Below are 25,645 nucleotides of genomic sequence, written 5' to 3'. Positions count from 1 at the left end.
AAAATCATAAATCGTAAAATCAAAATAAACCTAGTGATCGATAACGATAAAGCTGCATCAATCATTGTTACAATCTCAATTGTTGTTATTGACTAAATTAATGGTATTTTTACTGCAAAATGCATTTCAACCAATAGTGAGAAAATGTCAGCCTGTCAGAAGTGTTTACGATCGTCACACGATTGTTAACTGACACCCTCACCATTAGCTGAAATGCATCAGCAACACAAATACCATAAAATCAGACAATCACAACAATTGAGATTGTAACAATTATTGATTTATGTATTAAGAGGGCTCTCTCCGTCACTCGTTTCCACTCGTTTCATACAATCGTAGTTCCAATTTCATTTGAATATTAAGCAACCTAAGTCCATGAAATTTTGCAGACATATTCTAGAAACTAATATCTATGTCTGTGGTTTTCCAGATTTCTGTTAAAATATTCGGTTTCAAAGTTACGCGGTCTTAAAATTTTCATACAAATCTTGGAGCCCTTGTAATTTTAAAACTACATATTTTTAGAAAAATCTAAAACACCACAGACACAGATCTTAGTTTCTAGAATATGTCTGCAAAATTTCATGGACTTTACTTGCTTAATATTCAAATGAAATTGGAACTACGATTGTATGAAACGAGTAGAAACGAGTGACGGAGAGAGCCCTGTTAAATAGCTATAGTGCATGGATGTTCCTACATCCAATAGTAATTAAGGTATTTTTAACATTGCCACCAACTTATGGATGACAGCGTCGCTAGTGCAGAATTTGGTATTGCTATAAAGTGGAATTTCAATTCTTTCAACTTAACGCAGATTCAATATACCTAGCTGAATAGCATTGCAATAATAGGCAAAAGCCCGCGACTTCGTCCGCATGATTTTAGCTCCAATTTTGACATCCTGAACAGATAAGTCGGTGGCACTGTACGATAAAATTAGCACTACCTTGATGACGATCTCACATTTGACCCAAAACTATATGCAAGCCAGCTTTCGAGACGAGGGGAGCTAAATCTCATTACCCAATTAGCCAGCATCCAATTAACATTGTACCATAAATCAAATTAGCGTGCTGCTGGCGAATCGTGACGGACAGTGTTTCTCTACGTTGACCTTCGATTCTTGGCCTGAGAAAACATGAATCGCGTGAAGTTTAACTGTTTAACGGCTAAAGGCCTGTGCTTGTATAAACTAAATAAATACAAGCAAGTAGGTATATTTCAAGCAACTAATCTAGTCATAACTACATAGTCATCTAGGTATCTTGTAGGGACGTCCACACGCCAGTCTTGTGCCGCCGTCTGAATCCAGCGGCTCCTGGCGATTCGTTTGATATCGTCTGTCCAGCTAGTGGATGGTCTTCCAACACTGCAATTTCTGATGTGAAGTCGCCATTCCAACACCTTGGGACCCAACGTTTAGGGGCTTTTTCGAATTGTGTACCCTGCCTATTGCCACTTTAGCTTCCCAACCCACTAAAGCTGTTACAAAATCTCGTCTACTCTCTAAAAGCTTCTAAATTAAGAAAATCAACTATAATAGCAGTTATCAGACCAGCAGTGGGCCTGCTGGCTTCCCGGCACAGTGGTAAGCGCTGTGGTGTTATTAGTGGGAGGTCTCGGGTTCGATTCCCGACAGGGGTTTGGAATTTTATAATTTCTAAATTTTTGGTCTGGTCTGGTGAGAGGCTTCGACCGTGGCTAGTTACCACCCTTCCGGCAAAGCCGTGCCGCCAAGCGAGAGAGCCGTGCAGTCAAGGTCTAACTTGTACCTGAATTGTGCTGGCCGAGCCCTGGCGTATACACATATACCTATACACCCTAGGCTAGATGTTTTATAGAATCTAATCTAGAATAGATGGAATAAGCCTTATTAAGTAGGTAATGAAATAATGATCTAGGAAATTATATTACCTACATCCCATATTTGGCCAACAATTAACGGGATTGTGATTCGTGATAGTTGTCTATTTTACGATACAGGGTGTGGCAACCATTTCGCTCCGATCATGAATGCCTCCTAAAAAGTTTTATTAGTTCACTTCCCCTATTCTATCGTGACTAACCCGAATTTCGATTCCAACGACAACCTGTGTTTAGGACGGCATAATTATTATGTTAAGGTGGAAGCGACGAGCCTGCCCGCGAAATTCAAATTTAATTTGGTTTTTCGCAATTTGTAAACTAATACGACAACGTAGGCTTATGGTATTTTAATTGCGCCAATGGCAGTATCATCCTCACAGGTTTATATACAAATCTTTACTTGAAAGGGTCCAGTTTAAGAAATTAGCTATAGTATCGACTAATTTGTGAGTAACTCGTGTCGAACTCATTATTTTAACTAATTTCTTAAATTAAACACTTTCAAGTAAAGATTTTTATGTAATCCTGTGAAGATGACACTGCCATAGTCAGAATTAGACTGCCATAAGCCTATTTTGTCGTTGGTCGATAGATTTATATTTATGAACTCAGAATTTTCTCCTCTTTCGTTTGACATCCCACTCGATATTATAGCAACAAGAAATTTTTGGCGACCCCCACTTTTTTCAAGTAACATCCGTTAGGTCAATTCTTTTCGTATCAAATGTAGTCTATGCCACCCGGACCTTTAAGACGAATCGATTGACACCTCATTCATCAAAATCGTCCCAGTAGTTTAGGCGCTACGGTGGAACACACAGAATCTGGATACAAACATACATACTGACATATATACCTACATACCTACATACATGACATACATAGACTGCTAAAATCATAACCCTTTCTTTTGGCTTTGCCGCAGTCGGGTAAAAATAAGAAGTTGCCTCAATAGATATCTCTAAACTCTAAACCGCAGCTTATCCTTGAACTGCTTGTGCCATGCTTGTACTGTACAAAATATGCAGATATATATAAACTAGTATGTATATGTACTTGAGTTTGACATACTCTGAGCATGACTTTGAATGAAAACCTGTCTTATTTCGTAATCTGGCTCGTGCCTAACGTACGAACAGTCGACTGACTTAGAATAATATAGTAAATTAGTTCCGTTGAGGCTTCGAGAACGTACTCTTAACATTGGGACTAATTCGAAAACTAAAACAAACTTGGCCTAACAATCCTTTCAATTTGAAAGGACTAAAAATCCTCCACCGCAAAGACATATTGTAATACCTAGCTGACGCCCGCGACTTCGTTCGCGTGGATTTAGGTTTTTCGAAAACCTGTGGGAACTCTTTGGTTTTCCGGGATAAAAGTAGCCTATGTGCTAATCTAGGATATTATAAGATAAGATAAGATAAGATAATTTATTTGCGAGAAAGTTGGTACAATAAGATGGAAATTTATGATTAGAGTCCTTAACTTTCTACTAAATTATTAGTGTGCAAATATTTAAGATAACAAAATTAATTTAAATTAATGTCAAACAGAATTAAGAGTCAAATTTCAAATTTCATTAATTATAAATATAGTCAAGTGCATTATTTCAAATTTCATTAATTATAGTTATTACAATAGAAAAAGACAAAACAAAGTGACAAAATATTACACTATGTTATTGATATCATTATCTATGTCCATTCCGAATTTCAGCCAAATCCGTCCTGTGGTTTTTGCGTGAATGAGTAACAAACACACACACACACACACATACACACACACACACACACACACACACACACACATACACACACATACACAGAAAGTGTATTAGTGTGATAGTGTGATGACGCTATTATTGTCTAGCCCTTTTATTTAAAGTTACACTTAAAATTTTACCAATTCTGAGGAAACTAGGTATAAGTTAGGTGTTTTAACGAAATTAAAATCTTTACTATATTACAGTTAGAATAAACCAAGAAATAGTTAATTTCTTATGTTTACCATTATGTCAACATCATTTGTATGTACGCTCATTAGATTGAGAAGAAATTTGTGAGTTTCATTATTTAAAATGGGGCTTAAGATACGCCAAATCTTTAAAAAAAAAAACTTAAATAACTAATACTTTTTAGGGTTCCGTACTTCAAAAGGAAAAAGGAGCCCTTACAGGATCACTTCGTAGTCTGTCTGTCATTTCTGTCTAGAAACCTATAGGCTACTTCCCGTTTTATTAACCTCCGACCCAAAAAGGGAGGTGTTATAAGTTTGACGTGTGTATCTGTGTATCTGTCTGTGGATTCGTAGCTCCTAAACTAATGAACCAATTTTAATTTGGTTTTTTTTGTTTGAAAGGTGGCTTGAGCGAGAGTGTTCTTCGCTATACTTAATTCAAGAAAATCGGTTCAGTTACTGTAACCTTCACTTGTCGGGGGTGTTATAAATTTTTAATTTATTCTTGTCTCTTAACATTTTGTTTGTTGTCCACAGTCGAGAACCCAAACTACGACCAAGGCTACTTCGGACCATGGCGCCTTTGCAAGAGGCTACTGTACTACAGGGAGAAATGCGGCACGGACGTCTCCAAGTTCCGACCGTCGAGTAAGTCGTGATCAACGTTTTCTCTTTTATTTATTACCACACGATTTTAACCGCAATTTAATCGAATCTTCTCAAAGTACCTTCTTTACTAGGTACAATAAATTTTCCCATGTCCATTCGAAAGGCTGAAGATACCAGCACAGTTATTTTATTTATAACAAGATCTGCAGGTTCGGTTTAAAGAATTTATTCTCAAAATGATCATACTTGTCACTTACATTAAGATTACACAAATATATATTTCAATACTTATTTCAGTACTAGCTGACGCCCGCGACTTCGTCCGCGTGGATTTAGGTTTTTCGAAATCCCGTGGGAACTCTTTGATTTTCCGGGATAAAAAGTAGCCTATGTGCTAATCCAGGATATTATCTATCTTCATTCTGAATTTCAGCCAAATCCGTCCAGTGGTTTTTGCGTGAAGGAGTAACAAACACACACACACACACACACACACACACACACACACACATACAAACTTTCGCCTTTATAATATTAGTGTGATTTACACTTTTAATTTTACATTTTACTATATTATTAATACTATATCAACCTAATCGTAATCACCTGTTTACAATATTCTGTTTGATATTGCTATAGTCAGAGATATGAGTAAGTACCTACGAGTATCTGTACAAGATATGAAATAGAGGCTTCAAATGCGGCCCGAAAAGTAGAAACAATGTCATAGATAGATATATGAGTAGTGGAATTAAATGCAGCATAGTAATTTATAATAGACAATAACATTGATATGCCAGTATTAATAACCATACGAGTCATCTATCTAGTATGATATAGTTAAACTGCACTCGAGCGATCTACCCGATCGTCATTCATGCTACATCGCGCGCATTACGTAGATTTTATCAACGTGTCATCGTCAATGTATCAATTCATCAATCTATTTAACACGAATATTGCCATGAACATGAAACACCACTTACTCATATAAGGGTTCTGTATTCCTTTTTCGGGTTCCGTAGTCGGTACCCGAAGGGTGCCAACGGGACTCTATTACTACTTTTTTTTTTAAATTTATTAATTTAAAGACTTACAAAAAAACCTTATACAATATATCTCGCCAAACTGCGCCGGAGTTTGTTGGCGAGTTAGCGCTCAATACTTTTATCCTAAGCCTAATCTCTAATGTTAAATATTATTAAATATATACTTCCTATTATACAATATATTAAAATCTACTATAGTCAGTCAGCGACTCCGCTCTACGTTGTCCGTCTGTCTGTCAGTGGGCTGTATCTCGTGAACCGTAATAGTAGAGAGTTGAAATTTTCACAGAATGTGTATTTCTATTGCCGCTATGATGACAAATAATATAAAATTTAAAATAGTCGCCATGAAAATTATAAAAAATTAAAAGTGTTATTTCTTATACAATGGTACGGAACCCTTCGTGTGTGAGTCCGACTCGCACTTGACCGGTTTTTTAACTCCCAAAGACCTATACGTGCATCGGCAAATCTCTGATGCATAACACAATGTAGGTTCAGTTTTTGTTATGTTTGCACAATCATCAACAATTTATGAATCAATGTAGCATGAATATTAACCGATAGCTAGTCGATACAAATCCCATCGAATGTACAGTTTACGTCATGATGTGTCCCCTTAGTTTCTAAAAAGTTTTCATTGAATTTTTGTTATATCAACAACTAGCGACCCGCCCCGGCTTCGCACGGGTGGACATTTATTTTTTCTATTTTCCGGGATAAAATATAGCCTATACGGATTCGGAAGAATCCCTCTAAGTAATGGTAAAAGAAATTTTGAAATCGGTCCAGTAGTTTTTGAGCCTATTCAATACAAACATACAAAAATACAAAGATTTCCTCTTTATAATATTAGTATAGATGATGCATTGGGTACATCGTGGAACTAGCAATCAGCTTGGCTGTTCATTTGTTCTATGGGCTACATAGATTTTATAAAGGAATTAATAATCATTTGATTTGCAATTTACCAATCAATCTAAAACGAATGTTCACGGTTTTCGAATTTTTCCCCTTACTTATGCTATAAGACATGGCTACCTGACGAATTTCATGACTCTAGGTCAACGGAAGTAGGTTTTCATTCACCCGAATTGACGACATGACAGACAGACAGACAGAAAGACCTCGAAGTGATCCTACAACTTTTCCTTTTTTGCTTTTGAGGTGCGGAACCCTAAAAATGGTAATATTATCTCCCCTTAGTTTCCGAAGACCTGAACTTTACCTTGAAATAGCAATTGTTGATTCATCTTACACCTACACAGCTTTATTGATTTTGCAATTTACAATCATAGTCAATTTAGCAAGCAACTAGGGGATGCCCGCGACTTCGTCCGCGAGGATTAAGATTTTTAGATCCAATGGGAACTGTTTTATTTTACGGGATAAAAAGTTGCCTATGTGAATTACAGGGACGCAAGCTGCCTCGGTACCTTTCATATAAATCGTTTATGCAGATAAGTCTTTAGGAATCCCGTGGGAACTCTTTGATTTTCCGGGATGAAAAGTAGCCTATGTCCGTCCCCGGGATATAAGCTAACTATGCACCTTTCGTCAGAATCGGTTAAACTGTTGGGCCGTGAAAAGCTAGCAGACAGACATACTTTCACACTTATAATATTAGTATAGTATGGTAGTTATACTTTTCTACTGACAGTCGATACAAATAAAAAAAAAAGGTTCCGACGAATTGAAAACCTTCACCTTTTTAGGAAGTCGGTTAAAGAGTCTCGACTCACACGTCCCTTAGTTTCTGAAGTACTTGTACGTATTGTAATCACTGATGCATCACGTATACAGTTTTTATTGTCCATGTTTTTATCGCAATCATCTGGCTTGCAGTAAACAATCATTTACAATAACATTGACCCCGTATTACGAAACTTTGATGCAATCAATGAAAAACTTGTACTATTTGGTAAAATTCATATTTTTAGCTAGACAATTGATATCAATTCTGTTATTTCAGTCACTCGTGCTAATTTGTTTTAGAAAATAGTTTCAGCGGTGCCAAGTGCCATCATTTTCCTTTTCACAATGAGGAAGCGGCGAACAAAACAGTGTAAATTTAGACTTCAAATCAAAACAAATTTTTCTTTAACCAGGACATTTTCGGCCCACCGAATAAAATCTGAACTCGTTTCTAAGCAAAACTGTCTAAATCTGTCTTGAAATTGAATCAAAAGTTCGCGATTTTGATCAAAACGGCACAATTACAGTAGTTTCATTTAGTTTTTTTGCTCGTCTTATAAAAAGCTATTTGTTACGTTTTTAGCCAGCTCCTCAAATTATGTCGTCACAACTTAGATTAGCTTAATATTACTTATTCAGGATTGTATTATTTTTTAAACGAATGTGGTTATTCGTTAAAATATCCCAAAAATCTATTCTTAAATTGATTGTACTAACAAAGTTCATGGTTTATATTTATTGTGTAATCAAAAGCAACACGCTCTCGTTATTCACGAATAATATGAGTTTCAATGTAAGTTCTGTGACGTAGCAAAGCGTAACCGAGTAAACCAACCTATTATTATTTAAACCGTTATAATATGAAACGCCTCGCTCCCGTTCAACATCAAAGCTACGCTAGGAAAATATTTATAACTGCACTCTACGGTATACAAATATAGCTGCGAAAAACGCTTTATGGCAGTTTCGATACATAAAATAAAGTTGCAAATTCTGCGTATCGAAATACTCTTGTATTATATGAACTCTATAGGAAAAACGGAACCCTTATAGGATAACTTTGTTGTCCGTCTGTCTGTCTGTCTGTCTGTCCGTCCGTCCGTCCGTCCGTCCGTCCGTCGTGTCTGTCAAGAGACCTTTAGGGTACTTCCCGTTGACCTAGAATCATGAAATTTGGCAGGTAGCCATTACTTTGGCAAATAGCCAGGTGGTCTTATAACACAAGTAAAAGAATAAATTCGAAAACCAGAAATTTCTGATTACATCACAGAAAAAAAATTAAAATGTGTTTCAATTTTCAAAGTAAGATAACTATATCAAGTGGGGTATCATATGAAAGAGCTTTGCCTGTATATTCTAAAACAGATTTTCATTTATTTTATGCAGTAGTTTTTGATTTATCGTGCAAAATGTCGGAAAATTACCCTAGTACGGAACCCTCAGTGCGGGAGTCTGAGTCGCACTTCGCCGGTTTTTATAATTCGTGGTGAAAAACTACCTAACCTACTAGGTACCTACCTATCAATTAGCTTATTCCTGATATTATTCATGATGTGATGCCTTCATATTGCTCCTTGCATTTTTAATCCTATAACAATCTTTATTATTTGCACTCTATTTGGATCGTCCGCCATTTATTGTAATTGCACCTTTATTTCAACGGTAAAAACTATGTAGGTCTCGGTCACTATCCTCAATACTACAATGATCTTTGGCCATAAGTTTAGTAATTTGTTGTATAATTTCAATTATTCATTGAAAAGTTTAGATAGGATTACATTTGAATCCAAGGGGTATTCTGCTGCTGTTCTTATAATTGTTTATTATTGTCTTCATTCTTATAGTATCACCCCAAAACTATAAATAACCTTTACCGAAAGTTTTACAAGTTGCAAAAATAAAGCATAGCACGCTTCTTGCTTTGCTATCTTTGTGATAATAAAGATAATATCCATTGATTTTATTAATCCCCGACCTAAAAAGAGGGGTGTTATAAGTTTGACGTGTGTATCTGTGTACATCTGTCTGTGGCATCGTAGCTCCTAAACTAATGAACCGATTTTAATTTAGTTTTTTTTTGTTTGAAAGCTGGCTTGATCGTGAGTGTTCTTAGCTATAATAATCGACGAAAATCGTTTCAGCCGTTTGAAAGTTATCAGCTCTTTTTTAGTTACTGTAACCTTCACTTGTCGGGGGTGTTATAAATGTTTAATTTACACTTGTTCACAAAAGCATAATAAATTATAGGGCTAAAATTGTAAAACGTATGGTAATTAAATTCGTAAGCGCTAAGTACCTTACTTGTAGATATTTGTCTAAAACAGCAATTCATACAAGCCAAGCTTGAAAATCACTGCCAATGCCACTACAAACGGATGCCAAATCATGACCAATTTCCCGGGACATAGAACAATGAAGAAGGCTATTGGCATAAAGGAAGGAAGCGGGTGGAAACAGCTGCATTTCAAGTTTATTAATCTTTTGTTATACTCTGGTATAATATAGTAGTTGCTGACTACAACAGACAATCCTTTCGGTATTGAATCATTCACTGGGGAATTTAGTAACTAGAGGATGCCTGCGACTTCGTCCGCGTGAACGAAGTTGTAAAAGATCCCGTGGGAACTGTTTGGTTTTCCGGGATAAAAAGTTGCCTATGTCAATTACAGGGACGCAAGCTACCTCGGTACCAAATTTCATACAAATCGGTTAAGCGGATGGGGTTTTAAGAATCCCATGGGAACTCTTTGATTTTCCGGGATGAAAAGTAGCCTATGTCCCTCCCCGGAATATAGGCTATCCCTGTACCGTTCGTCAGAATCGGTTAAACTGTTGGGCCGTGAAAAGGTAGCAGACAAACAGACAAGCTTTTGCATTTATAAAGTATGGATTTTATTTGATACAGCATTAGTTGTTTTTAATCAATATGTAGTGTTTTCTTTTTCATGTCGCGAGTCTATGAAATTATTTATATTCCTTAAATATAAATTTTTCTGTTGGTATTATTTCTACTACTAGTTAGGAGTTATATCCATTTAGCCATATTATTTCTTGAAAACACGTTAAATAACAACTTAGTACAAGTCTTACGAACTTGTTAAAACTAAAACTTAAAATCGAATAAGACGTAGCTTCATTAAAGTAGCAATAGTTTTAAGTTTACGTAATTAATTATCACACTTATATCATCTTACAAATATAACAACTGACCATCAAAAGGAGTAGGTACAATAGTACCTACTTTGAATAAATGGTTTGAATTTGAGTAAAGTATTATTCAACTAGCTGATGCCCGCGACTTCGTCCACGCAGATGTAGGTTTTTTAAAAATCCCGTGAGAACTGTTTGATTATCCGGGATAAAAAGTAGCCTATGTGCTAATCCAGAGTATAATCTATCTCCATTCTAAATTTCAGCCCAATCCGTCCAGTAGTTTTTGCGTGAAGGAGTAACAAACATACACACACACACACACACACACACACACACACACACACACACAATAACACACAAGAAAGACGTCAGCGGCCTCGCTGACTAAAAGGAAGCAAAATGGTAACAAATGCATTTAGAACACCTTTGTTCTGTCTATTGATTATTTCCACAAGCCTACTTGGCGCTCCAACCGGAAAATTGAATTGTACCTTTTGGTAACAACAGGTGATTGGGGTTCGAATACATAACATTTATTTCATTTTATTTTTAACTGCAACCAGCCCGTAAACAGAGTACCTAAGTCAATAGATGGAGTTGTAAATTAGACCTTACACGTTTTTATTCCTTTACAGCATTTTTGAGCTTTTTTAACCCCCGAACCAAAAAGAGGGGTGTTATAAGTTTGACGTGTGTATCTGTGTATTTGTCTGTGGCATCGTAGCTCTTAAACGAATGAACCGATTTTAGTTTAGTTTTTTTTTGTTTAAAAAGTGGCTTGATCGAGAGTGTTCTTAGCTATACCTAATTGAAGAAAATCGGTTCAGCCATTTGAAAGTTATCAGCTCTTATCTAGTTTTCTTATAGAGGTTTTTGTGTCGGGGGTTTTTTAAATTTTGAGTTATGTCTAAGGGGGTTCGTCAGTAGATATTACTCTATCAATTTTTTTGTATAATATCTTCTACGAAGTTTAAGTGGCAACAACCTCAGAATAAAACAAAAATGAAGATACAAGTTGATCTTAGGATTAAATCGAGACCATACTATCAACTAGTATTCCAACAGAAGACATTGTCAGGCAAACCCATTCCAAAATGGTCTCTCGCTATCCAAACCATAAACTTTGTAGTACGTTTCATTCTTTCAGCTTATATGTTGATGACCTAAGTGGATGACGAAAATCTGTTCTTTCGTTTCAGATTTTTTTGGGACCTACGCCAATGCAATAATTAATTAATTATACATCGTTAAATTACTTAAAACTTTGCATTCGAAACTGGTGTATCCTTGTTTTGGCAATAACTTCTAACACACACACACGAAGATAATAAAGTGGATTTTCATACATCACAATTCACACTAATATTATAAAGGCGAATGTTTGTGTGTAGGTGTGTGTGAGTGTGTGTGTATGTTTGTTACTCCATCACGTAAAAACCACTGGACGGATTTGGTTGAAACTTGAAACTCAGAATGGAGATAGGAGATAGATAATATCCTGGATTATCACATAGGCTACTATTTCCCGGAAAATCAAAGAGTTCCCACGGAATTTCAAAAAACCTAAATCCACGCGGACGAAGTTGCAGGCGTCAGCTAGTTAATGATAAAACCATTAATACTTAAATGAAATAGAGGGTGGTGGTGCCCTTATTCATTAACCTATTTCGGTTAAAAATAGCTTTGGTAAGTTGTCGGTGACACGATTCCGGTATCGGATGACCTAAATTTTGAACTTCCAAATTATAAGGTTCGCTACAGTTGGGGAGAGCGATCGATATTCCAATGATAATGTCTTGTGCGTTTCACCACAAAATTTCTTACATTTCTAAGAAATTCCATAATGCAGCATATTATTTCGAAATGCAAACAGATGAATTGTGAAACCACACGAAGATTCGGTTCTCCGTAAAACATTTTGTCAATTCGTTTACTTTAAACAAGACTGGTGAGCGTGTAGAAATATATGGTGTAGTAATATATTGCGTAAATCTATTAAAATTCTAAACAGATGGCCGGATAGCCCTTTGCCATGTGGGACTTTACATAAGAATCTAAAACAATAGCTATACATATTTTTTGGTATGACTAATGATACAGGTAAAGAATGCATTACAAAATAATTCCAATGGAGGACTGGAAAAGTTGTATATTTGGCGTTTCATACGATCTTCAATCTTCCTACCAAATACGATACTTACCTATCTATGTATTATAAAGACACGTGTGACCATATCCATACCTACTAATATTATAAATGCGAAAGTGTGTCTGTCTGTATATCTGCTACCTTTTCACGGCCCAACAGTTAAACCGATTCTGAGGAAATTTAGTACAGGGTTAGCTTATATCCCAGGGACGACGGACATAGGCTATTTTACTCCCGGAAAATCAAAGAATTGCCACGGGATTCCTAAAAACCCATCCGCTTCAACGATTTGTATGAAAGGTACAGAGGTAGCTTGCGTCCCTGTTATTGACATAGGCAACTTTTTATCCTGGAAATACAAGCAGTTCCTAAGGGATCTTTAAAAACCTAAGTCCACGCGGACGAAGTCGCGGGCATCCTCTAGTACCTAATACGCATAGAATACCGTAGCAGGCGTCGTCTATGCAAGATGGGATTTACAACTTTCCAACAGGTGTGATCGTTCCCAAGCTAGGTGACCTACAAAGCTTCCGGTGTCGTCTATGGACAAAATGTTATACAAGTTCTAGAAAAAAGCGAATGCTAATCTTGTATTCACCACTTTTAATCAAGGATGATTCTAGAATGTATAGAGAATAATAAAATAGCAGAATTTATGTCGCTTTTGTTAACAGACTTTATAAATCAAAGTGAGCAATAAAATACTAAAATAATGGGTTTCTATTCGACAGCATTAGCTATAGAAACGCTGTTTTACGATTGCATCATTGGTAAGTACATCTACCACTACCCATGGTTATTTATGTGCATTTGAGCAATCCCTTCCAGGCTACTCCACCTCAGTCTTAAACCGTTTCAATGTTCATTACATACACAGGCATTAATTAGGTGATATCGCAGTCTTACCAACCTTCAAATTTTTCGAGAGTAACTTTAGAGTTTTTGCGAGCCAATAGCCATCGTTACCCCCCGTCCACACACTGCCCGTGTGGCATGGGAAGGAGCGAGGAACGGAGGCAGAGACGTAGCGTGGCCGCGTTACTCGCGTGTTCCTCGTTCATGCCCATCGCTCCCGATTTTGTCGGTAAGTATGCGATAGCGCGCACGCTGCCACAGTTTCGACGTCCATCGGGCTGCAAAGGCAAGCAACCTAGTGCGGCGCGTCACGATTAATTGCGCGAGTAGAGCAGTGTGTGGACGAGGGGTTACAGCTAGTAACGATCACAATCACCTACATAGACATAGGTCTCTTGTAGAGACTTCCACACCAGTGGTTCCCTGCGTCTCGTTTGATATCGTCTGTCCACCTAGTCCTAGTGTGTATGACTATCGTTTTTGGAACTATGTCCCCAGCCCATTGCCACTTCAGCTTCGTAACCCATTGAGCTATGTCGGTTATACTGGATTTTACGGATACTACGGATTTCCTTATTATATCCTTCAAATTGATCATTGTATCGAACATTTAAAACGCGAAAGCTTTGCATGAAGTATAGAGTTCTAACTAGGACACAAAATATAATATGAAACACAAACTCAGTGAGTGACATGTAAAGTGGGCTCTACACTCGCGGCGCGAACGGCCGCGAAAGCCCGCGCGGGTTGTTCACGCCTTCGCGTTCGCGCTTCGCGCCTTTCCCCGATCAGTGTCGGTTTTTGGTCCGCGACAAAGGTCACGAACAAGACTGTGAAGATTAGCGAGTGTGAAGGGACACAGATCACGCGTGGATCGCGGCATACATTCACGGCGTGAAATAACGGCGCGACTTCACGTGCGAGTGTAGAGCCGGCTTAACTTCCAGCTAAATATAGAAACAAGTGTGTAAATTCGTACAAGCGTGACCAGGTAGGAACGCAGCGTCATACTCATTAGCACCTGATACATTTGACACTTACGTGTTTCAACATTTTGCACGTCACGAAGGTGCCTAAATTTTTTTATGCCTAGTTATTTTATGTTAAGGGAAAGTGATTTGAATATTAATTTTTAAATTACTTTTAACAATGCTTCCGTTACTTTCAGTATTTCAAAAAACTTAAACTTAAATAACTAAACAAATATTGTATGAGAGAAAATCTTCCAAAGTGTCACGTTTCCGAGATATTAACTATCAAAGTTGTACTGGTGGCTACACTGTTGTACTGATGATTCCACCAGTACAACTTTGATAGAAAAAAAACTGGCCCAGTGCAAGTTGGACTCGCGCACCGAGGGTTCCGTACTCGGGTATTTTATCGACATTTTGCACGATAAATCAAAAACTATTATGCATAAAAATAAATAAAAATCTATTTTAGAATTTACAAGTAAAGCCCTTTCATATGATACCCCACTTGGTATAGTTATCCTACTTTGAAAATTGAAACACATTTAAATTTTTTTTAACGATGTAACCACAAAGTCACGGTTGTCAGATTTATTCCTTTACTTGTGCTATGCGACCTACCTACCTGCCAAATTTCATGATTCTAGGTCAACGGGAAGTAACCTATAGGTTTTCTTGAAAGACACGACGGACGGACGGACAGACAGACATACAACAAAGTGATCCTATAAGGGTTCCGTTTTTCCTTTTGAGGTACGGAGTAGTTGGACTACTTACTAGGTACCTACTTAGGCCAAAATCTTCAAAGCCTTTGTGTAGTCTATTAGAATAATGCGAAACCGAAATAGACGCTTTCAAACTCTTTTGAATGCTTAAATCTTTCACTGAATGGTGAAAAACAGCTAAGTACGGTAAAAAAATCTAAAATAGCGAGTTTTACGTTTTAAAGATTACTTATCACGGTAAGCGGGTAACTGTAAATAATTTTCGTGGGAATAAAATTGTGGGAGCAAAGTTCACTAAATAGACCGGAATTCTATCGTCTTGGAGATCTTGAGCCAAGATTGTTTATGCTAAAGTATTTAATCACAAGTATTACGCGTTTAAACTAAACTTTTAAATCTGACCTTGATTCTTTATGATTTTAATTCTAAATCTCTAGTGATTCAACATTTTGAATCCCAGATCTAACTTATTCATGTATGCCCAGATTCAAATATGTATAGCTGTTGTTAACTCCTGTCAATCTAAATAAAATAAACTTAATCTAGTATCCGTTAATAAACTAATTTTCTGGATTATCCGCCATCTAGGTATTAACAATCACGTATTTTGGCCCAGTAGGTACTTAGATATCCTAAAAAACCGGCCAAGTGCGAGTCAGACTCGCGCTTGGCTCACTCCGTACTCGTGTATTTTTTCCAACATTTTGCACGATAAATCAAAAACTACTTAATAATAATTTAGGCGATAAGGCCGCCTTTTGTAGATAAATCTATAATGTTATTTTCATATTACTATGTCTTGTTGGTGTACAATAAAGAATATTTTACTTTACTTTACTATACATAAAAATAAATAAAAATCTGTTTTAGGATGTACAGGTAAACCCCTTTCATATTATGATACCCCACTTGGTATAGTTATCTTATTTTGAAAATTCAAACACATTTTAATGTATTTTTTTAATGATTTAACCACAAATTCGTGGTTTTCAGATTTATTCCTGTACTTGTGCTATAAGACCTACCTACCTACCAAACATGATTCTAGGTCAAAGGGAAGTACCCTATAGGTTTCTTGACGGACACGACGGACAAACAGACAGCCAACAAAGTAATCCCATAAGGGTTCCGTTTTTCCTTTTGAGGTACGGAACCCAAAAAATAATTGATTAGAAAAAAACGGTTTCTTTTTTGAAATCGGGAAATAAAACATCATTTTTAGTGACTGTAATAAGTAATAACTTCGTAACCACTCCTCACTTCATTATTTCCATTGATTAAACTATTAGCATCATTTACATATTCATGTGCGCCGTAGAAACTTGTTTGCCATCTCTCTTCCGATATACAAGTATGCGTTAAACGGCGAAAACGCATATCGCTGAGACGCCGTCAACTATGCAGCATGTTTCACTACATTAGAAGATTATTTGATAGTTTAGATGGCTAGTTAGTTGAATACGAACATTAATAAGTACTGGAATTATGAAAACTATATTAATGCTTCTAGGAATTAAGTTCGTCTATGTACTTACATTCTATTTTTAGGGTTCCGTGTCTCAAAAGGGAAAACAGAACCCTTTGTAGGATCACTTTGTTGTCTGTCCGTATGTCATGTCTGTCAAGAAAACCTATAGGGTACTTCCCGTTGACCTAGTATCATGAAATTTGGCAGGTAGGTCTTATAGGACTTTACCTGCACTTTCTAAAAACAGATTTTTATTTGTTTTTGTGCATAATAGTTTTTGATATATCGTGCAAAATATAGGTACGGAACCCTTGGTGCGCGAGTCTGAGTTTTTTTTTTATCATCATCGTCAACCGGGTCCACTGTTGGACATAGGTGTCTTTTACGGACTTCCACATGCTACGGTCTTTTGCCGCCTGAACCTTGTAAGTAAATCCTTATGATTTCACTCACTCGTATCAGTTATGAACTTATCACTTTCCCTTAACAAAAGGGATCGGCCCATTAGCTAACGTTACGCCATTCGTCAGATTTCTCAGTTTAACGTGTGTTGCCGATAGCTTAACGTGCTAACTAATTATGAAGTCGGTTATTTTCCTACGTCTATAAACTTTAACTGATAACGTTTAAAACTTCTTTGAAATCCTTACGAAGTAATGTTTCTTTTCTTTTTTTGGATAGTTATTTTCCTATGTTTAAACTGATAACGATTAAAGGAAGTTAGCTTTAAAGTTTTTAAAGTGTTTTAAAATTTTTACGAACTATAGTGTCCTTTTTATGTTTTGGACGATGAGATGGAGAGCATACGATAACTTCATTGACATTTAAAAACAATACATTGTTTAGAATCAGGCGAGTAAAATTTTACAGCATTAGAATAACGTATTCGTATAAGCTTTGTATCAAAATTCTTGGCTTCGATAATATCAAATACCTATATCGCCGCTTAGTTAGTCTTGAAGTGGTTTAGTAATGTAGTGAATAAAGTTTTAGCCAACCTAAATCCAGATTTTTCATCCATATACAACCCTTAACAAGGTAGTGGGATGTAGGGAGTTGATTAATGAACACTGATCGACATTGGAAACTTTAAAAAAAATTGAATGGTATGGGATTGGATTCAGGAAGAAGAATAAAATCACGTTAAAGATTTCCTTTCACAAAGAATGTTATCTATACATCAATCATATCTTATACATTATGCAAACTTTCTCCATCAACTAAAGTAAGACAGTGCATTCTCATGTCACCAATGTCCGTCATAAAACAACCGCATTAGGGCTTCGAACAAAGTGGGTGTAATGCTTGAGCACCCACATTGTACTAATATGGGTAATGTTTCCATTGTTTTCAAGGCCTCCTTCGTAGTCCACACCTTTAACTTCTAGTTAGTTTGTTGACAAGAAGTCTTGAGGATACATATAAATGTAATTGTATTAGATTTTTTTTAACAAGATACTCGCACCCATGTCTGTCGCAGAACGTGGGACGTCCCTATGTTATGGGGTAGAGAATAGAGATTGCTTATCGGTAAGCACAGCGTGGTCACGGTAATATTATCTATACAGTATTCTAACTCGGCCGTTTCTTTGAAATAAATACCTACAGCTGCGCGGTACGTAAACATGCGATAGGGCTGCCTGCCGCCAGCATTTTAATTTTTGCCTACTTTGTGTTTCCATCTAGTTTTGTGATTTGAAACAGTGGGTTTAAATAAAAAGAGCAAATCAGTATAATCGCACTAATTTATTTTATCACTTCACTCAACACACTAATAATTACTCTCATATATTTGTTACTACTACACTTATTTACTTATTACACATTTATTACACACTTATTACACTTATTTACAGAGACCGGCAGTATTTCAGCTTATAATGCGTACGATACAATAATAATCCTAAAAATGAGCTCGCATGGCTTTATATGGCGTTATCCCCACCGAAGGCATTCGGCAGTTGTTGCTGAGTGGCGTTCGGCTGTCAATGGCGCTGGCGTTGGCGTTCAATGGCCGCTAGGCTATGATTGGCCGGCGTTTGGCTCGGCTTGACTCGGATAGTCTGGTTGGCGTTGGCGCGTTGCGATTGGCTGAGGCGGTGTGGCGTTACAGATTGTAAATATACTTTTTTATATAAACAAATAAAATACTTTGTGAATTGCATAGGAAATGACCAATAAAAATGCGTGTTGTTTTTTGATTGGTAGATTTAATTAAAAAATCATGTTTATGATTGAATAACAAATCGGTCTTATACATTCGAGACCGAAAAATATTTGCGCCTCGACTGAGATGTAGGAAATTAAACGAACGTTACGAATTATTAAATTTTAAAGTTTAAAAAATCCGCATTCTAGTATAAAGCTTTTAATCAAAAATTGTTTTGGGTGACATGGACAAGATGGAGAAAATGGAATATCTTTTCCTTGGTTATAGATACCTGCAGTTACTTTACAATTTATATATTTGGTTTTAAATGAAGTTCGGTATATTTTCTCCATTTTTTGCATATATTTCATAAAATCATCGCTGGGTACAATCAAAAAAGTTTGCGAATTAATCTTATTGTAGTCCCGGTACCTTAAATACCGACATTCTGAGCTGAAATTGTGGCTTCTTTGATCGGGTTTCACATACAACGAAAAAATCGCGTGGTTATTGTTAGAAAAACAAAACACCGCCCGTTCGTCACTGCGGCACAGTCGCGACTGTCTGCGTGTCGAGCGCCTGCCGACATCGAGGTGCGTAGGTATAGCTTGCATTTCGCCCGTTTGTATGAAGTTGGAATACTGTATACATACCATTACCGTGGCGTGGTTGACCTCTCGCAGATCGCCGGTAAGTGCGAGTCAGACTCGCGCACCGAGGGTTCCGTACTCGGGTTTTTTTTAAATATTTTGCACAATAAAAACTATTATGTACTCTCAGAAAAGCCAATAATAATATCAACAGTCGATGCAATTGGACATAAATGATGAGTAGGGTATATGGGATTGTAAAACTGTTTTGCTCTACCTCTACGAACTATCCGAGACCCGGTACTCAAATATAAGGCATCCAATAAACTTTTCACCTTGTTATTTTAATCAAAGCTTAAACTGTTTATTCCAATTCAGAGTGATTATCTTTTGTTTAGCATTGTGAGCTAGTCTGCATTGTAGCTAAGTGGCGCGTGCGAGTAGAACACAAACGAACACGACTCGAAATCGTGACCGCTTTCAAACTAGCTTTTGAAAAAACTTTCCTCCTTTATAACAAAACTTGGACTTTGGACTCAAAACCAAGCGAAACACGGAGCAGTAAGAGTCAGTGAAACTTTCCTCCTTTATAACAAAACTTGGACTTTGGACTCACCTGATGTCGTCCGTCCACCTAGTTTGCCTCAAATCGAGTCAAATGGATATTTCTCTTTTTCAGAACTTAGTTTTTGTTAAAAGCCCGGTATAATACTATAACTAGTGAATTCTTTAGTTTAAGGTCAATGCCTCAACCTAAGTGGGTGTAATGCCTTCATTGTTTTCAAAGCACTGTCAGTGTATTTGCACGACTTAATACATGCAATGACTCTTGTCAATTACTGATTCAAAGGTGATTTAGCGGTCACATTTAGTCAATTTAATTTCATATAAAGTATTGACCACAGATACCCGGCGTGTGCTACTACGCTAAAAAAATTTGACTAATGCATCTTTTTATTGGTCTAAAAACCATCCTCGCATTATTGCCTTTCTAATGAAACCGGTTTGAGGCACATCGGTTGGATGGCTTCAAAATTCATTATCGGAAACAGGTAGAAAAATTTTGAATTTCCTTTCGAAGCGTTAAACTTTTGTTTCTGTTGAAGTCGTTGTTCTTTTGAATCGTCAAATGCATCTACCATTATGCCTTTCCTACCGAGAAGAACCAGCAAGAAACTCGGCGGTTGCTCTTTTCAAAGATTGATGATGATGACGAGGATTTGATTTGTTTACTTTATGGAAGTAGAATAAAGTGCCTATACAAAAGAATGCAATGGCGCACTAAAGTCTAAAACAATGATAGCCGCTATTAAGCGGGGTCTCTCCGTCACTCGCTCTATACAAACGTAGTTCCAATTTCATATTTTGCAGACATATTCTAGAAACTAATATCTATTCCTGTGGTTTTCCAGATTTCTGTTAAAATATTCGGTTTCAAAGTAACGCGGTCTTAAAGATTCACATACAAATCTTTGAGCCCCTGTAATTTTAAAACTACATATTTTTAGAAAAATCTAAAACATCACAAGCATAGATATTAGTTTCTAGAATATGTCTGCAAAATTTCATGGACTTTGGTGTGATTTGGTTGCTTAATATTCAAATGAAATTGGAACTACGATTGTATGGAGTAAGTGACGGAGAGAGCCCTGTTAAACCACAATTGCGCTTCACGCCACAATCGCATTGTTCCGCGACATATAAGTATGGTGGTGCAAGAACGCGCGCAGCATAACACCTACCTATTGTAAACAGGTGTTCATATTGGATTAGGATTCGTCACGGATACCGTTAGGCGCAGTAGAAGCAACAAGGACGGAGTCGTCTTTTCCATAGACCAAATATGGAAGATACTAAACTCTAAAGCACTCGTTATGATAAAGCACTCGTTATGGAACGTGTTTCGGAGATTACCATGTGACTATGTATCACTGACGCCATATGTAATTTATGGATAACTAGCTGATGCCCGCGACTTCGTTCCCGTGGATATAGGTTTTTGAAAAACCAGTACGAAGTCCTTGATTTTCCGGGATAAAAAGTAGCCTGTGTGTTGATCCAGCGTATAATCTATTTAATCAGCCAAATCCGTCTAATGCTTTTTGTTTTCGTGAGATTTTTAGTTGGTTGGAGTCTGGTATAACCACTGTCCTCCCCGTGGCCGGTGGTATCCATGACGGATTTTCCTCAGGAAAAAAATGGGTGACAGTTGACTTAAAAACAAAGAATTCAAAGTCACTGTCACCTTCAAAAATCATGGAATTCAAAATAGCTGTCACCTTCCTGTAACCCATACTCTCCCACGAGCCATCTTTACTTATAATTTTTTTAACCCCCGACCCAAAAAGAGGGGTGTTATAAGTTTGATGTGTGTATCTGTGTATCTGTGTATCTGTCTGTGGCATCGTAGCGCCTAAACGAATGAACCGATTTTAATTTAGTTTTTTTTTGTTTGAAAGGTGGCTTGGTCGAGAGTGTTCTTAGCTATAATCTAAAAAAATTGGTTCAGCCGTTTAAGAGTTATCAGCTCTTTTCTAGTTTTCTTGTAGAAAAGAAGGTTAGATAACCGTTAGGTTCATAATATTATGTCAATAGACAAATGTCAAGCTGTCAAGATGAACGTTGCCTAAATACATAATTATTTATTTGAAAATGATGTTTTGGAAAACTCAAATACTTTGGGTCGTCGGGGGTGTTATAAATTTTTAATTTACACTTGTTATTCTTACGCGGCGCCTAAGGAATGATTGTCCAATACTTTCCAAGGCTACTTGTAATAAATTGCAGCAGCTCTTTGTAAAGGTTTATTGATTAGATAAATATTTTTTACTAGATCTTTCTGCAATATTAGCTTCTAAATTCTAACTAATTAAATTTTCTTAATGATTCCATGGTATGTTGAATTGCATGAATTACACCTAAATCGAATACAATAGTTAAAGTTAATTGGTGCAGTTAATATTTTAATTACTTCTAATTGAGTGGTTTCTTAGATAATGTTATTCACTATACTCAGTACATTTAACACTGGTTTTTATATGACTCATTGGCACGACATGGAACGTGCAAAAATGTCATCTAACTTCATACATAATTATCTACATACTTAGCTAACTAGGTAGGTACCTATGTAAATAAAATCTAGAGGAAAATTTTGTAAACTAGACGATCCGACCTCTAATATTTTACCACGATCGTTGTGCTAGATATGTATTTATTTTTTGTAGGTTAATGTATTCCAATATCTAAATTCTAAACAATTTAGAATGATAAGTTATTGTAAGTGCACTTTTAAAAAAAAGTCTATGTTACACAGGAACAAGTTTAATTCTCTATAATTGATTTGATCCGCATTGTTAGATTTTATATATAAAAACGGAATGCTAAAACAACATGCCTCAATATCCTTTAAAGGCGCTTTCAAATTTATCGCGAAGAGGCCGCGCGACTGCAGCGTTGCGACCGCGCTGCTTTGTAAATCCATACATCGATCGATGAACAAACGTGCGGCCAGTCACGCGTTTTTATTTAAGTACTAGCTGATGCCCGCAGCTTCGCCCGCGTGGATTGGTCAGATCCCCTGCAGCATCAGGATTGAGGAGTTGGACTCCAAAGTTTTTATGAAACAATGTGGCACAGTTCCTCTATCGATTAAAAAAGAAATGACGCAAATCGGTTCAGAAATCTCGGAGATTTCGGTGTACATAGGTAGAAAAACACAACTCCCTTTTTGAAAGTCGGTTAAAAAAGTAGCCTATGTTACTCCCTGGTCAATTCTCTACTTGTCTGTGAAAATCCCGTCAAAATCGGTTCAGCCGTTCCCAAGATTAGCCTTTTCAAACAGACAGACAGACAGACAGACAAAAATTTTAAAAAAGTGTGATTCAGTTATAGTATCATTCAAATAACCATATGACCTTAATATGCGGTAGTTATTTCGAAATTACAGACAGACACTCCAATTTTATTTATTAGTATAGATATGGATTTACAAAGCAGCGCGGCTGCAAATTTGAAATGACGATATGAATATTTTGTTGGCAAAAACCTTTTATAGGTACCTACTAAGTATTTCCTAATTCCATGTATGTTGGTCCTTCAACCAGGATAACATGTCAAAAGCTAACCAAATTTTGCAATTATCACTTATCTTGTTAAGTGCAAACCAAACTTTGCCATAGATATGCAAACCGAAAGTTTACACACCGGTATTGTTTCAATGTCATCTTATGAATCATTTAGGTTGTAGTTTGTAAACACGGAATACCAACAAGGTATGCCAAATCTTGAACACGTCTCTACGTTTCGTAGTTTGAAAATACCGTTCGTTAAAAGTTACCTTACCTTTTACTTCGAAATGTTTTTGACTGTTTACCGATCGTTTTCTCCGATAAATCTATTAACTTTTATTATTTTACTATCAGCCGAAATAAGACGACTTTTACGCCATGTCTGAAGGTTAATTGGTAGAGAATGCTTCGCATTAAATTCGTATTTTGTAGCTGTGGTAACTATACTTCGCTGAGATAAGGTGAGGTATGTTATCAGGAAGGATCGCAACCAAAACAAATATTAGTTTTACCCAAAAAGGTTGTCGTTCAAAGTCAAAGTCAATTTATTCAAACACTTTTTGATTGCCAATTCTTGAATTTGTAAGAAAAACGATGGTAAAGGTGATAATATAATTAATCATTTATTAAGTAAACTTATTATTAAAGCTGCGAAGGTTCCAAACGCGTCCTGCGTCGTGATTCGCTAACTCAGTGTTCAACGATGAAAATAATAGCAACCGAGCTCATTTGACATTCATTTTTAATCCATTGAGGTTTCTACGAAAAATCATTTTAGTATCATTCAACTAAACAGCAATCAAGAACCAACCATTGGTTGGTTCCTTCTGGCGTGGTGGTACCTAAGCGCTGTGGTTTTATTAGTGGGAGATCCCGGGTTCGATTCCCAGCAGGGATTGGAATTTTATAATTTCTAAATTTCTGCTCTGGTCTGGTGGGAAGCTTCGGCCGTGACTAGTTACCACCCTACAGGCAAAGCCGTACCGCCAAGCGATTTAGCGACATGTAGAAACCAAAGGAGTATGGGTTTAATGAAAACTGCCATATACCTTCCAAGTTGGACTGCTTCCATCTGAGACTGCATCATCACGTCAAGGGCTAACTTGTATCTGAATGTTAATTGACTATCATTCATCGTTCAACACTGAGTTATCTGTATCTGAGAATACTGTAGCGGTTGCCACATTCGCAAGAAGATGTCGCTTCTATACTCAATCAATCAACAACGCTCGATACACGACCTACGGCCTAGATGGCAGCACAGGTAGCTTAATTGAAAAACTCAAGGAGAAACACGCAACTTTCAATCGCATTGACAGAGCGTTTACCAAATTGGACTATATATAGAAGTTTCAACACATAACCGTCGGCCCAGCTGGCGCTACCGAGCACAACACCGCTCGGTTGGGAAATTTCCCTATTGCTACGGTCGAGCACGCAGCCACAGCTCCCGTACAATACTATCCCAGTATACTGAGAATAAGTATATACTGGGCTTAGAAGACCGTTTCTCTTTTAAGTTGCAAGTTAAAATTCAGCACGCACTTACTATTGCAAGATTTTGTCATCACTTTTCAGAATTCGGTTAGATATCTAGGACACAAGGTTAGGTACACAGTCAAAGGTATGACTAACAATTTTTATATTAAATTATGCGTAGCGACTTTACCTTGTTTATAATGGCACCAAGAAAAAACCGACTCATCACATCAAATAAATAACAATGGGTTGGCAATTGGCATTGAAAAACTGCATCCAACTACCTACAATAAAGTAATTGTTTCGACGATCTTAGCTTCAAGTTGGAGTTATGCAATAATAGTGGATAAGAAAAATTATTTTCCCTTGAATTAAACAAAATTGGTCACAATCACAATGATTTTTAGGGTTCCGTAATCTAAAAGAAAGACTGTCTGTCTTTCCGTCTGTCGAGTCTGTCAAGAAGACCTATAGGGTACTTCCCGTTGACATGTGGGTATAGGTAGGTCTTAAATCATAAGTAAAGGAAAAATCCGAAAACCATGAATTTGTGGTTACATCACAAAAAAAATATGGTCATGAACAAATATAGAACGAGTATTTTCAATTTTCAAAGTAGATAACTATGCCAAGTGGGGTATCATATGAAAGGGCTTTACCTGTACATTCTAAAACAGATTTTTATATATTTTAATGCATAATAGTTTTAGATTTATCGTGCATAACGTAAGAAAAATACCCGAGTACGGAACCCTTGGTTTGACTCGCCCTTGGCCGGGTTTTTTTAAAAGAACCTATCGTGATTCTTTGCAATCAGAGAAAACCTATCTATATTCTACTGTTTGTAGATAAATG

The 25,645-nt window shown here is 36.8% G+C and overlaps 1 protein-coding gene and 1 long non-coding RNA gene across 3 annotated transcripts in view; one reads left to right on the top strand and one right to left on the bottom strand.

The window, feature by feature from the left end:
* Positions 1 to 20,265, bottom strand: part of LOC123876469 — a 32,165-nt gene extending 11,900 nt beyond the window's left edge. Inside the window, exons 1-3 of the long non-coding RNA XR_006798367.1 lie at positions 20,145 to 20,265; positions 16,528 to 16,540; positions 3,998 to 4,002 (exon numbers count right to left, since the gene is read on the bottom strand). This is a non-coding gene — a long non-coding RNA (uncharacterized LOC123876469). The remainder of the gene's footprint in view (positions 1 to 3,997; positions 4,003 to 16,527; positions 16,541 to 20,144) is intronic.
* LOC123876467 overlaps positions 1 to 25,645 on the top strand; it is a 49,424-nt gene that overhangs the window by 14,568 nt on the left and 9,211 nt on the right. For both annotated transcript variants that reach the window (XM_045922742.1, XM_045922741.1), the window contains exon 3: positions 4,366 to 4,476. In XM_045922742.1, the coding sequence (XP_045778698.1) occupies positions 4,366 to 4,476 (111 nt within the window). The remainder of the gene's footprint in view (positions 1 to 4,365; positions 4,477 to 25,645) is intronic.

The sequence above is a fragment of the Maniola jurtina genome, chromosome 21 (assembly GCF_905333055.1).
Source record: "Maniola jurtina chromosome 21, ilManJurt1.1, whole genome shotgun sequence".
Classification (NCBI taxonomy): Eukaryota; Metazoa; Arthropoda; class Insecta; order Lepidoptera; family Nymphalidae; genus Maniola; species Maniola jurtina.
Note: the sequence above shows the minus strand (reverse complement) of the source record. Positions and strands in the feature narration are given on the sequence as shown.